A 14,075-nucleotide genomic window follows, 5' to 3' on the forward strand; every position below is an offset into this window, starting at 1 on the left:
TCTGGCAGGATGGAGGCAGAGATCTTTCGGGGGTGGAATCGTGGTCTGATTGGGGGCTTTCCACCCTTGGATTTATCTTTTCGGGAAAGATTGGGCGGCTGGCCCAAGTGGCCCATCCCACCACCGGATTTTGGAGTTCTGACGACGTTCTTTCCAGTCGCACTGATGCCTGTGGCTGCTGCTGCTGTTGCATGGCCTGCACAGCTTCAGTGAGGCCTCTGACCTGCTGCACCAATAGGTCGAATTGCTCCGCGCCAACCGCCATTGTCGGAAGAGGGGTTAGAGGTTGGGAGACTGGAGGTGAGGCCGGAGCCTGAGATCTAGCCACAGAGGCCGTGGATCGTCGTGTGGATGCTTTGCGGGGAGGCATCGAGTGAAGATCAAGTGAGGGAAGGAGGAGTGGATGTCGAAAAAGATGATCGAAGGCGGTCCCATTGAGCGCTCCTTTAAGAACAAGGGTACTGCGAAGACACAGGCCCTTCCTCTAGTGCCAATCCTGTTGGTGCAAAAATCTGCCTGCACCGGAGAAGCTAGAGTTGAGGGAGTCATGGTCACCTTCGGGACCTGCAAAAGAAGTCTAAACTGGAGGGGGGGTTGCTCCGGCAAGACCCTCCGACGCTCAAGTTAGTTCTCTGCCTCAACAAGAATGGAGTGCTCGAACGAAAATTTTAGCAGAGTTTTGGGATAGAAAATAGAGCTTAAAGAATAACGTATCTGGGGTCCCCCTTTTATAGGTGGAGGGAGAAACAGACTGATAGCGATGTTTGTAACCATCTGGCAGTGGACTGCCCATGGTCAGGAGGAGTTTGTTGCGGAGAATAGTGGAGTGAAATCGTGGCTATCACTAGGACATGCCACGTGGAGTCTGTCGTGGGGAGTGGGGCGGCGTCTGTTGTCGCGACTTGCCAGAGGATGGAAGAATCGCACGGTATCCGTCGTAGGAAGTGGAGCAGGATCGTGGCCATTATTGTGGTCTGCCAGGGAGTGATGGAGCCACGCAGAATCCGTCGCAGGAAGTGGAGCAGAGTCGTGGCCGTTACTGCGGCCCATCAGGGAGTGATGGAGCCGCGTGGGATCCGTCGCAGGAAGTGGAGTAGAGTCGTGGCCATTGCTGTGGCCTGCTAGAGGGTCCAGGCCTGTCGGCCGAAGTTCGGTTGGAGTGTCCGATGGAGAGAGGTGGCTCGTTACCTGTCTGAGAGGAGCTCGGATTCTGGCTCTCGTAGGAGTCCGGACGAAGTCTTCCTTCAGTCGAAATCGGGGACAAGGTCTGGCTCCCGTGGGAGTCCGGATGGAGTCTTCCCACAGCTGGAATTGGAGATGAGATCTGGCTCCCGTAGGAGTCTGGGCGGAGTCTACCTGCAATCAAAGTCAGGGGCGAAGTCCGGCTCCCTTAGGAGTCCGAACGGAGTTTACCAGCAGTTGAGGTTGGGGACAGAGCCCAGCTCCTGTAGGAGTCCGGGCGAAGCCTTCCAGTAGTTGAGGTCGGGGATGAAGTCCGGACGGAGCCTTCCCGCGGTCGGAGTCGGAGATGATATCTGGCTCCCATAGGAGTCCGGACGAAGTCTACCTACAATTAAAGTTGGGGGCGAAGTCTGGCTCCCTTAGGAGTTCGGACGGAGTTTACCAGCGGTTGAGGTCGGGGATGGAGCCCGGCTCCTGTAGGAGTCCGGGCGAAGTCTTCCAGCAGTTGAGGTCGGGGACGAAGTTCGGACGGAGTCTTCCCACAATCAGAGTTGGGGATGAGGTCCGGCTCCCGTAGGAGTCCGGACAGAGTCTACCTGCAATTAAAGTCGTGGGCGGAGTCTGGCTCCCGTAGGAGTTCGGGCGAAGTCTGCCTGCAGCCAAAGTCGGAGATGAGGTCCGGCTCCCGTAGGAGTCCGGGCGGGGCCTACCTACAATTGGAGTTGGGGGTGAAGTCCGGCTCCCGTAGGAGTTCGGACGAAGTCTGCCTACAGTCGGAGTCGGGGACGAGGTCCGGCTCCCGTAGGAGTCCGGGCGGGGTCTACCTGCAATTGGAGTTGGGGGTGAAGTCCGGCTCCCGTAGGAGTCCGGGCAGAGTCTTCCCGCAGCTGGAGTCGGAGACGAGATCTGGCTCCCGTAGGAGTCCGGGCGAGGTCTACCTGCAATTGGAGTTGGGGGCGAAGTCCGGCTCCCGTAGGAGTCCGAGCAGAGTCTTCCTGCAGCTGGAGTCGGAGACGAGATCTGGCTCCCGTAGGAGCCCGGGCGAGGTCTACCTACAATCAAAGTTGGGGGCGAAGTCCGGCTCCCGTAGGAGTCCGGATGAAGTCTACCTACAATTGGAGTCACAGACGGAGTCCATCTCCTGTAGGAGTCTGGGCGAAGTCTGCCTGCAGCCGGAGTCGGGGACGAGGTCCGGCTCCCGTAGGAGTCCGGGCGGAGTCTGCCTATAATTGGAGTCGTGGGCGGAGTCCGGACAAAGTTTGGAAGATGGTCGATCATCGAGAAAATTTGGGTGGAGTCCGTCCGTCGTGAAGAATCTGGTCGACGCTGGTGGGGGCTTATCCGTCAGTAAAACTTGGGAGTATTGTGGGGGCTCGGCCGTCCGGGAGGTTTGAAGAGACGTCGTCGGAGGTCGGAAGTCGGTTGGATCCTCGGAGGGTCACTCCTGCTACGAACTTCGACTGGGGGGTATTTTATACCCAACAGTAACCAATGGATCGAAGCTCCTAGATAGTGAATATAATGGCAATAGACTCTTATCCTTTTTTAGCTCTATCCTAATATTGAGCAAATCCATACTCATCTGGTCGAATTGCTGAATATGCCCTACAACATCCTCGTCCTCTTACATTCGAAGGCTGTAAAATTACTTCTTCAGCATTAACTTGTTGCATATGTTCTTCTCCATATATAATATGTGCAACCTTGACCATAAATCTCTGGGTAATCTCTCCTTCAATATGCAATACAATACCTCATCCATCAGACAAGCTCTAATCGTGGCACATGCCCTTTTCTTCAAATATACCCACTACTTGTCAGTCATCTCCTCCAACCTATCCTCCAAGGTCGAATCCAATCCTATCTGAACTAGCAGATCCTTCATCCCAACCTTCCACTTGATGAAACTCTCCTTTCCATCAAATTTTTCAAATCCAACCTTCAATCCACTACTTTTCATGATCAAACCAAATCACAAACAGTATAAGGATATATCTGAAAAATACCTGACTAGGAAGGGTGGACAACACCCCCAAGATCTCTTCCTTCCTCATAAAACTTGGAGAACCTTAGATCTAAAATCTTGCTATTGAAAACTCTGATCTTGTGCTAAAACATCTGATCTTCTACCACTAAAAAAATTAAATCTAAAATTTTGATCAGATCTAAAAAACATCTACTGCTAAAAACTCCTCTTCTTCCTCCTTCATGCTCAACGGGCTTTGATACCAACTATTGTGAAACTTGATATTGCTTCGATACCAGCCATATATCGATCTTGCATGAAAATCTGGGTATTAATCCAGTAAATGAAGAAGAGACAAAGTGCTAAAAATCTACAAGCGTGCAGATTTTTATGCGACAGTCTCCTGTTAATGCCTCCTCCTAATCCTCCTAGGATTAGATCGGACTGCAATTAAAATAGTAGAGATATGAACGATCTATGAACATACTATTTTAATGCCTAAAATTTTTGAAGCTTAGGTGTTAAGAAATAGCTTTATGAAGATGAGGCATTCAAGATCCTCTGCAGCAGATTTATGGGGCAGTACCTTCTTGATAGGATTTCTTTTCCTTTCTAAATCCTTTCTCTTCTAGATTTGAATCTTCCTTGTTCAGATCTGGAAGCACTCTTCTTGAACTCTTTAATCATCAGAGAAAAAAGGTCTGGAACCTCTCTTGAATGGTAGCAAGAAGGGAGAAAAGGGGAGGCGGCAATCATTAGGGGGTTCTGGGATGCCTAGCGCCTCCTTTCTTTTCTTTTTAGGTGTGGCAGCCAAGAAACCCTAGGGTTTCTTGCTGGTGGCATGGAGAATATAGAGAGAGATGAGGATAGAGAGAGTTAGGGAGAAAATAATCTTTGTATTTCAGATTCAATGAAACTCTAATACAAACTATGTATTTATACACCAAGTCAATGTAATTTGACCCTTGACCCAAAAACTTTCATGGCTAACCCAATGAGATTGAGCTCACCCCAAACTCATGTACACCTATGACTTGACATAATCTCACATCGTGGGACTTAAACCTAGTTTAATACAAGTTAGCCCCTCAAGATCCAAAGTCCTTGTACCTCAAGACTGTGAAGACTGACAATCTTTCACCCTAGGATGCAAATCGACTCTAGAACTTTTGAGCCAACTCCATGGCTCAACTCTTGGCCTCCCAAGGCTTGGGAGCACCACATCTGACCCTACATGGGATTCATAATCCCATAGTAGCTCTCTATCTGTGGCATCTTGAAGTTGTTGGAGAGCGACTCCTACATGATTCGGATGCTGAATGGTGGACCAGTGTTATATCCCTCATCCCACATCGGAGCCTAGTGGAGGATTGCTTCAATTTGTTCATTTATCTCCCAAAGTTTGCAGTTGATATCTACATCTCAGATAGTGCAGTCTTTTGAACATTGCAGAGGAGATAGTCGGTCAAGTGTTGAGTCTTGCTTGGAACAGGGACTCAGAGATTGTCGTCTTCTCCGCTCTGGGCTTTGGGGTCGGCTATGGTGAGTCTGCCTCCCCCACTCAGGGCTCTATAGAGGGATCTGCAGTCGCTCCTGTGGTGGCAGTGCGGGTTGATGCATAGGGTTGGCTGGTCGTGGCTCTACTATTGGTGCAGCATTGGTCAGCTGTGCTGCTACTATCGTCGGTGCGGCATTAATCTATTGCATTGTCTAGATGACGGTGGTCAAGTTTTGCACCTGCTAAAATAGTAGATTGAATTGCTTCGCACTGACAGTCACCACCAATTATGGAGGTTGTTGAGGGATCTTCGACAGTTACGCCTAGGCCTGGTGGTTGGTTGTGTTCTCTATTGGTTGGAAAGTGATGGTGTTGGATCGTCGAGAAGATGGTCTGCATAGGGCCACAATCTTGATCCTTTGTTCCTTCTCAAAATCGATTCACAATCCCTTCCTCTAGCACTAATATGTTGCTACTGAAATTTGGCTCTCGATCGAAATAACTAGAAAGGTAGTGCATCCTCCTGAGAAAGTGACCTGCAAAATATATCTGATCGAAATTGGTTCCAGCGAAGACTCTCCGATACTCAAGTCAAATCTCAAGAAAACAGAAGAGAAAGAATATTTTGGGAGAGATTGTATGCATACCTTAGGAATCCTCGATAGGCTGTTTTGTAGGCGAGGGTTGAAAAGCCATTTTAAAATATTGTTTAGCCAATTTAGATGTGATATGGTAAGATTTTCGATTGGGGTCTTCGAGATTAGGCAGTTACGCCTGTCTTATCTATTTCAGAGCCAGCTGGGGGCATCATAGATATTTTGAATTTAAAATGAGAGTACAGATAGGATCAGACCGGCTTTAGTTGAGGAGGCTTCAGTGCGGTTCGATGAGTATAGACATCGAAAGAAGGAGGTGGCCAGGGCCAGTTGTGTTCATTGAAAAAAGAATCGGTGGGGTCTGAAGTATATTTGCCGTTGGAGTCTGAAATTGACCTATTCAAATGTTAGCCCACTATGGGGACTGGGATCGATTGGTGAAGTCTTGGTTATAAGCTGAAGTTCGGACCAGTTGGAATCTAATGTTCCATTTAGGAAGATCATCGAAAATAAGGATCATTGGGGTCCAAAGTTAGGATCGGGGAGGTCCGTAGTTATTCATCAAATGACCTCTTTCAAACAACCCTCTTATGATTCGGGGGAGATATATCTAGTTCCAAGATCGGACATATTCATCTCCAGCAGTACCATAGTGTCGGTCTTGTATACTTCATCACATGTCTTTCTGTTGACTCATGTCTTCAGCATGGGTAACAAATTAACCCCCAACAGAACATAAGATGCACATTTTAGCTATTAGTTGTATTAAGCGCACATATTGATGTATAACTTGGCACTCAAAAATCTTGTTATCATCAAAAAGATAGAGACAGTTAACCGAAGACTTTGATTTTGATGATTATAAGATACTTGAGTTCAAACAATACTAATTGTATGCTTGGAGTTTGCTTATAGGATCTCTTAGATACTCACAATGACCTATCAAATCAAAAAAAGAAATCCTCTCAAAACAACTAAGTCAAATGAATTTTAAAGATAATTTTTTTATATTTTGGCTTAGAGGAGTTGACCTTAAGATATTAAGAGTCAGCCTATATAATTTTTGGTGATTATAGTTGGAATTTCCAAACAAGAGGTCATGAAGAGTGGATGTAGGTACTGAATTTGACATAACACTATTATAAAAATCGGTATGTTTGTGGTTGTGCATTATTTTGCTCTATTGTTTTTTATCTCTTAGTTAATTCTATTATCTCTAATTGTATACACTTTACTTTCACTCATAAACTTCAAATTTGATGCATACTTTTGTTTAAATTTTTAAGGAACCCAATTCATTATTCTCTTGCTATATCTGGGCAACAGGATACTTGGGTCTTTAGGGATTACCTCTTATGGTCTTTGGTTGATTTGTAGTCAACATTCTGAATCTTTTTGAGGATCATATTTTAACAAACTCGGGGTCATGCCAAACAACTTGCTGATGTGGAATAACAATCTACAGACATGCCATAACCGTTTGGCACATAATGGAATTACTACATCCTCATGTGCATTTGCATGAAGTGGTTGAGTTGCCTGTCATGAGAAGGTTTTGCTTGCTTGGATTGGTTGCTGAGCCAAAAAATTTTGGCTTTGGAGGCCGACTGCTTCTAGTCTTCTCATCCCAACTTTCAAGTTAGCTGGAACGTTCTAACTAGAATGTCTTGAAAAATCTGAGTGTACCTGTATCATCATACAAATTATGAGTTGAATCAATATGACTGCACCAAATCATTTTGGTCATTTGCCACTACAGCATAACTCTTTCTTAGTTATAATGAAATATTTATAGCCTTTCTTGTTCTTCTCTCGTTGTCGAATTGGAGCACGTTCTTCTCTCGTTGTCGAATTGGAGCTTCTTGAAAAAAATGTATTTTTATTGGAGAATCAAAAATTTGTTCTATCTTGAAACCAGCAAAATATTCTAGCTGGAATCCGGGTAAGGGTGAGACTAAAGCGCTGGTCCTTGTAATCAACCTCCAAAAAGTGCAAGGTGCATTAGATTTTTTTCGTGACTCATTTGCATGAACACTTTGTTCTCTCTTGAATGCGGAGAAGATGATGTAAGCAGGACGATATAATTCACTAATTAAGAGGAATGAAAAAGCTTTCTGTAAAATATGATAAATATTTTATTATATATTATAGAGAGATTTGCTATATAAATATATTAGAAAACAAGGGGGAAAAGCGTCTGGCCGAAGTGCTAATGATGTTTTAGTCCACCATCCCAACCATCCCACCAACCGCACTCCCTCCCACCTACTGCCATATCCGTCGCTTTCTTACTCTTTGCCACGCTCCCGTACCCTCCAGTTTTTTTAAAAAAATCAAATAATATTAATAGAAAATAATTGATTGGAAAAATAGTTGGCCACTTAATTAGCTCTTTCCTGGCTGAGGGCGAATACCCAAGCATTCGATCTGCTACATGCCCCCAACCACCGTATTCGTGTCTATAAATACCCTCCCACTTCCGGTCTTTTCCTGTCGCCCCCTCTTCGCCTCCCTCCACGCTCTCTCCGGCCTCCTCTCTCCTCCTCTTCGGGACCGCTTCCTTCGCCACCAAAAGGTAAGCTCCCCGAACCCCGCTATTCTCTCCTTTTCGTTCTCTCTTTCCCGATCCCCATCAACCTATATGCTCGCTTCCGCCTGTTTTCCCTCGGTTCTTCTCCCCCTTCTCGTGATAGATCCGATCTAGGGCTTTGTGCTTCATTCTTGTTTCTGATACTTGGAAGTCCGATCAGCTTTGCATCGCGTTACCGAGGTACGATTGTCTTGGTGCGATATGGTCTTAGTTGTCGTGGATCTGGTTTCAGATCTTTATAGGATTGATTGTTTCTAGATCTAGCGGTCTTGGTGCAATTTGGTCTTAGTTCACGTACTGGACGTGTGCTTTCTGGTGGATCAGATATGGAAACATTTTATTTTTAATATAGTTATATATCTTACTTTTGGCTTGGCTAAGTTGACGGATTTGCGGCTTACCTTGAGATGCTCTGATAGTTAATACGGATCAGATCTCGTATATTTGTAGTTAGTACATAAATATGAAGTCGGTTCGTTGGAGTTATAGATCTGTCTTTGCGGTTTGCTGTTCTCGTTTGTTTTTTTTTTAAGCTCTCCACAATTTAATGTCTCTATCGATATCATCGGCTATGAATCTTATTTATTCATAATTTCTCTCTCTTGAGTTATTTTCCAATGTTTGACAATTCTGTTACTTATTTATTGATTTTGGTTAGATATGTCTCAAGTGACTTCTGTCATGTTGTTACTAGATGTTCTTTAGCGCCATCAATCATAATATTTCCACTCTTTACAATATTTTGAGTAGAAAAGTGAACATGATCCATTAAGTGGTGCCCTGCGAATCCTTTTTCCCCAGCTGACTAGTGTACTAACTTTATCAGTCAACAAAAGTAACTGCTTCCACTCCTGACAACATTTTCTGAAGGAAACTAATCGTGTTCATCGTACTTGGGTGTTCTGATTCTACTATTAATTCCCGTAAATATGTTGGAGCGCTGATTTTCTTTAAATTAAGGAATGAATATTTCTGTTTTCATGTGATTAAAAGGATTCCTGAAGTTAATGATTTAAAAATGGAGAAGGAATGCTGCTATGTGCTTTTAGATGTTCATACTATATATGATGAGGTGCTATTTGGCTCTGTTGGAGGAATTTAAATTTGCTTTTCATTTGGTAATGTGATGTTGTTTGGTCTGCATGATCAGAAAGATGGCATCACACATTGTTGGATATCCTCGCATGGGGCCAAAGAGAGAGCTCAAGTTTGCTCTTGAATCATTCTGGGATGGGAAGACCAGTGCCCAAGATTTGCAGAAGGTCGCAGCAGATCTCAGGTGTTCAATTTGGAAGCAAATGGCTGATGCTGGGATCAAATATATTCCTAGCAACACTTTTTCGTACTATGATCAAGTGCTCGATACCACAGCTATGCTTGGTGCAGTTCCTGATAGGTACGGGTGGAATGGTGAAGAGATTGGGTTTGATACCTACTTCTCCATGGCCAGAGGAAATGCTTCTGTACCTGCTATGGAGATGACCAAGTGGTTTGACACCAACTAGTAAGTCTTCTGACCCATCTTGAGTCCTGAAGTACTAATTTTGATAGTAGTTTTGTTTCATGTAAGTTTATTTGTGTGTTTGTTGACATGTTTTCCTTTTTGCCCTGATCAAGTCATTTCATTGTACCTGAATTGGGTCCAAACACTAAGTTCTCCTATGCATCTCACAAGGCGGTTGCTGAGTACAATGAAGCAAAGGCGGTATGGACCTATATCAGTCTTCTTGCTTCAACCCATGTTGATTAACAGTATATTTGTTGCTCTGTTGGGCTCGAAATTGTCTCTTTTTTTGTCCACTAAACAATTTTGACTATTGTGGTTTGGATCGAGTATTCGTTCTTCGTCTGCATGACATTTAAGTATTATCTGTTAGTTTACACTTGTTGTTTTGATGCAACATGTCTTCATGTTTAAGATAATGCCTCTGTAGGGAACAGATCCTTTCATTTTCAATTCTAATCAAGGGTACTGTGATGAGATTTGTAGCCATTTACTTAACTACTGTGTTTTAAAGAATTTCACTTATATAATCTATCTCTTTGGGAATGACATATGAAGATGTGCAAATAGAAGTGTTGGCATGATGGGTATAAAAGAGGAAGAACTGTTATTTGATCAGTCTGGCCTAACTAGACCACCTAATGTGCTTCCAGTGTAATCAGCTAATCTGAACTTTTATAAATCATACTTTCATTAGGTTTGATCAGATGCCTAAACTGATATCTTATGACTTGGTAAGTGATGTAATTCAATTATCCATGCAATGTATTCTAGGAGTTAGGGGGAAGATTTACATATTAGCTTGTTCCATTTGTTCAATGATATGCTACAGACAACATTTGGATTCTTAGTACAATGTGCCGTACCAGTATGTTACCTGTTTGATATGGTATAGCATGTATCCCATACTGTGATGGCTTCTAACCTGCTTTGTCTTACTTTTTATCATGGTACTGCCTGAAACTAGGCAGTATGGGTAGACATGGTACGGTAAACATCCTGGTTTCGAGCAGTATAGGGTAGCTATGCTCAATTTAGATAGCTACAGACTGTTTCAACTTATATATTGAATCAAACCATGGTAACATACCAGTACCTTATGGGTACAGTATGGTATGGTTAGTATGGGTTGATACAGTAGAATTTGGCTATAGACATGGTTTCCTGATTTTTTTTGCATGCTTTTATGGTGCTTACTTGATGAATGGCCTGTTTTACTTATCAAATCTTCACTGCTTATTGTTTAATTTTTCTTTGTTGGTGCAGCTTGGAATTGACACAGTTCCAGTGCTTATTGGTCCTGTTACATACTTGTTACTGTCGAAACATGCTAAAGGTGTAAAGAAGACATTTTCTCTTCTCTCACTTCTGGGAAATGTTATATCTGTCTACAAGTAAGGATCAAAACAAACTTCTAGGCCATTTCAGGCCATCTTTTGTCCTCTACTTTTCGCTACTCACCATGTCATCATACACAGGGAAGTTATTGCTGAGTTGAAGGCTGCTGGTGCTTCATGGATTCAGTTTGATGAGCCCACTCTCGTGATGGATCTAGATTCTCGCCAATTGCAAGCGTTTACTGATGCCTACTCTGAACTGGAATCATCATTCTCTGGTTTGAATGTGCTAATTGAGACCTATTTTGCAGATGTGCCTGCAGAGGCATACAAGTTAGTTGGTTTTTACTTGCTTACCTGTACCTTTTTTTGGGATGGGGGGCGGGGGGGTAAACATTTGACTCATGTTTCTCACCTATTTCAGGACTGCCACTGCCTTGAAAGGTGTCTCAGGTTTTGGATTTGATCTTGTGCGTGGAACCAAGACACTTGATTTGATTAAAAGTTCTGGCTTCCCTGCTAGCAAATTTCTTTTTGCTGGAGTTGTCGATGGGAGGAACATCTGGGCCAATGATCTTGCTGCTTCTCTCAGCACTCTTCAGGCTCTTGAGTCTGTTGTAGGCAAAGGTACTAACACTCACATGCAATTATGTTTTCCTTTTTTGGTCAAATTTTAGGTATTTTCGTAATGGTTGTTGTTTGTTCATAGACAAGCTTGTGGTCTCTACTTCCTGCTCGCTCATGCACACTGCTGTTGATCTTGTCAATGAGACAAAATTGGATAGTGAAATCAAGTCATGGTTGGCTTTTGCTGCCCAAAAGGTAGTTGAAGTTAATGCACTGGCTAAGGCATTGGCTGGCCTGAAAGATGAGGTAAAACCTTTCATAATCATCAGATGGTGCCTGTTGCTAGTCCTGTCATCCTGCAAATATAAGTTTCATTGTTATCTGAAGGACAAGTTCTACAAGCTTAACTTTGTTTTCAACAACATTGCCATACGCATACCTGGCTTTTAAACAATTTAAACAAGTTTTCTGTGGATATAATTTTATCATGTTGGGCAGTTTAAATTTCATGTTATAGCCTCACTGTTTGACTATGTACAGGCTTTCTTCTCTGCAAATGCTGCCGCTCAGGCTTCAAGGAAGTCATCTCCTAGGGTGACAAATGAAGAAGTTCAGAAGGCTGTAAGTAACTATAATTTGGTAGCTTATTTCTATTTCTCAGAGAAGTGAGCTTGCTTTTCAAGTTGCCTGTGGCATTGCACTCAGGCTGCTGATTTGAAGGGATCTGACCATCGCCGAGCTACAAATGTTAGTGCCAGATTAGATGCACAACAGAAGAAGCTGAACCTTCCAATCCTTCCCACCACCACTATCGGTTCATTTCCTCAGACCATGGATCTCCGAAGAGTACGACGTGAATACAAGGCAAATAAGTGGGTGCTCTCTCAACAATGGCTTGTCACATTTTTTATTAATGTTTTTTTTTTAATGTTTTCTCACCTATTTGCAGAATCTCGGAAGAGGAGTATGTTAAGGCCATCAAAGAGGAAATTAACAAAGTTGTCAAGCTTCAGGAAGAACTTGACATTGACGTCCTGGTCCATGGAGAGCCTGAAGTGAGCATTTTTTTCATATGCTACATCATCCTTATAAGATATAATTTATTCAACTTTTATCTTTATAATCTGGAAAAAAAACTCCAGCATGCGAGAAATGTGATGTGTAAAAGATGTGAAGTTGGTTTTCAGAACTTTGTATACTTTTTCAACATCATACATTTTTATCATAATTGTTTTTGTGCAGTTTCTGGAAAAACTCATTTCATCAATGCTTCATTTTCACAGAGAAATGACATGGTTGAATACTTCGGGGAGCAGTTATCGGGCTTTGCATTCACAGTTAATGGCTGGGTGCAATCTTATGGGTCACGATGTGTTAAACCACCTATCATCTATGGAGATGTGAGCCGTCCTAAGCCCATGACTGTTTTCTGGTCGACAATGGCCCAGAGCATGACTGCTCGCCCAATGAAGGGAATGTTGACAGGTCCAGTCACGATCCTTAATTGGTCCTTTGTTAGGAATGACCAGCCAAGGTAAGCCCAACTGCCTAAATGCTTATGGAGTTTCTATTGCTACCCTCTTGTCATTTGGGTATATATAACTTGATACATGCTTTGCTACCAGGTCTGAGACCTGCTATCAGATTGCTCTTGCTATCAAGAAAGAAGTGGAAGATTTGGAAGCTGCTGGTATTCAGGTTAGTCTTCCATTCTTCTCTAAACAATTTATTACATACACTTAATCATTTCCTTTACTCATAGTCTGTAACTGTTGCTTTCCGGTTGTGTGTAGGTTATCCAAATTGATGAAGCGGCTCTTCGAGAAGGCTTGCCTCTGCACAAGTCTGAGCAGGCTTTCTATCTAGAATGGGCTGTCCATTCTTTCAGGATCACTAACTGTGGTGTCAAGGACACAACCCAGGTTCTTTTTCATCCTCAAATGCTTCTATCTTCTTTGGAATAACCTAAAGATTGAGTTCTAATTCTGTAATCGTGAGTTAAAATCCTCAACCAGGGTGTTTGTTTTTAAGTTGCTTGATGCCTTAAACTGTTCTTACAGATTCACACCCACATGTGCTACTCTAACTTCAACGACATCATCCATTCAATCATCGGCATGGATGCTGATGTAATCACCATTGAGAACTCCCGTTCAGATGAGAAACTTCTGTCCGTGTTCCGTGAGGGAGTGAAGTACGGTGCTGGTATTGGGCCAGGGGTGTATGATATCCACTCTCCAAGAATCCCATCCACGGAGGAGATTGTTGATCGCATCAACAAGATGCTTGCTGTGCTTGAAACCAACATCCTGTGGGTTAACCCTGACTGTGGGCTCAAGACCCGCAAGTATGCTGAAGTCAACCCTGCACTCTCCAACATGGTTGCTGCTGCTAAGGTCCTCCGCACCCAGCTGGCCAGTGCAAAGTAGAGCTTATAATTCCAATGATTTATGGTTAAAGGAAGAGCGATTCTCCATTTATCCCTAATAATATATGGGTCTGTGTTATGCTGAGCATGTGGCTAGATTTTTTATATGGGTATTTTAATCCGTTTCTTTTCTCCACTCAAGATTATTGGGAAAGTTTCTGTCACTATGTACCTCGATTTCTTTGAAAGCCAAAAAAAAAAAAAAAAAAAATGCTATTACTTGGTTTGTGCTTAGTTACCACTACAAAGAATAGGCAACAGTTATGGGTTTTTTGAAATTGTGAGATCTGATGACGGCTGAAATTGTAATTGCAAAAGAGGATCGATTTTTAGACAGGTGTTTGATTCAGCTGTCAACATGAATTACCAGTGGAACGGAATGCAGGCTTCCTCCAAGCTCTCACAGT

General features: G+C 43.3%; 1 protein-coding gene across 2 annotated transcripts; it reads left to right on the forward strand.

Moving 5' to 3' along the window:
- Positions 1-7,677: 7,677 nt before the first annotated feature.
- On the forward strand, positions 7,678-13,832 carry LOC105035375 (5-methyltetrahydropteroyltriglutamate--homocysteine methyltransferase 1). 2 transcript variants are annotated; one of them, XM_010910923.4, is made up of 14 exons: positions 7,678-7,817; positions 8,983-9,336; positions 9,450-9,537; positions 10,603-10,730; positions 10,815-11,006; positions 11,098-11,300; positions 11,383-11,546; positions 11,781-11,861; positions 11,946-12,112; positions 12,190-12,295; positions 12,524-12,774; positions 12,866-12,938; positions 13,034-13,162; positions 13,301-13,832. In XM_010910923.4, the coding sequence occupies exons 2-14, from the start codon at positions 8,987-8,989 to the stop codon at positions 13,667-13,669; spliced, it is 2,301 nt and encodes a 766-aa protein (XP_010909225.1). In that variant the 5' UTR covers positions 7,678-7,817; positions 8,983-8,986; the 3' UTR covers positions 13,670-13,832. The 2 variants fall into 2 exon arrangements, with proteins under 2 accessions (XP_010909225.1, XP_029117769.1); XM_029261936.2 differs by lacking the exon at positions 7,678-7,817 and adding an exon at positions 7,881-8,012.
- Positions 13,833-14,075: the final 243 nt, after the last annotated feature.

The sequence above is a fragment of the Elaeis guineensis genome, chromosome 6 (genome assembly GCF_000442705.2).
Source record: "Elaeis guineensis isolate ETL-2024a chromosome 6, EG11, whole genome shotgun sequence".
Classification (NCBI taxonomy): Eukaryota; Viridiplantae; Streptophyta; class Magnoliopsida; order Arecales; family Arecaceae; genus Elaeis; species Elaeis guineensis.

Bases quoted from the DNA above. Each gene is read 5' to 3' on its own strand.
- LOC105035375 (XM_010910923.4), top strand. From the start codon at position 8,987: ATGGCATCACACATTGTTGGATATCCTCGCATGGGGCCAAAGAGAGAG. The intron at 10,731-10,814 runs GTAAGGATCAAA...CATCATACACAG, and splicing joins AATGTTATATCTGTCTACAA to GGAAGTTATTGCTGAGTTGA. The intron at 11,301-11,382 runs GTACTAACACTC...GTTTGTTCATAG, and splicing joins TGAGTCTGTTGTAGGCAAAG to ACAAGCTTGTGGTCTCTACT.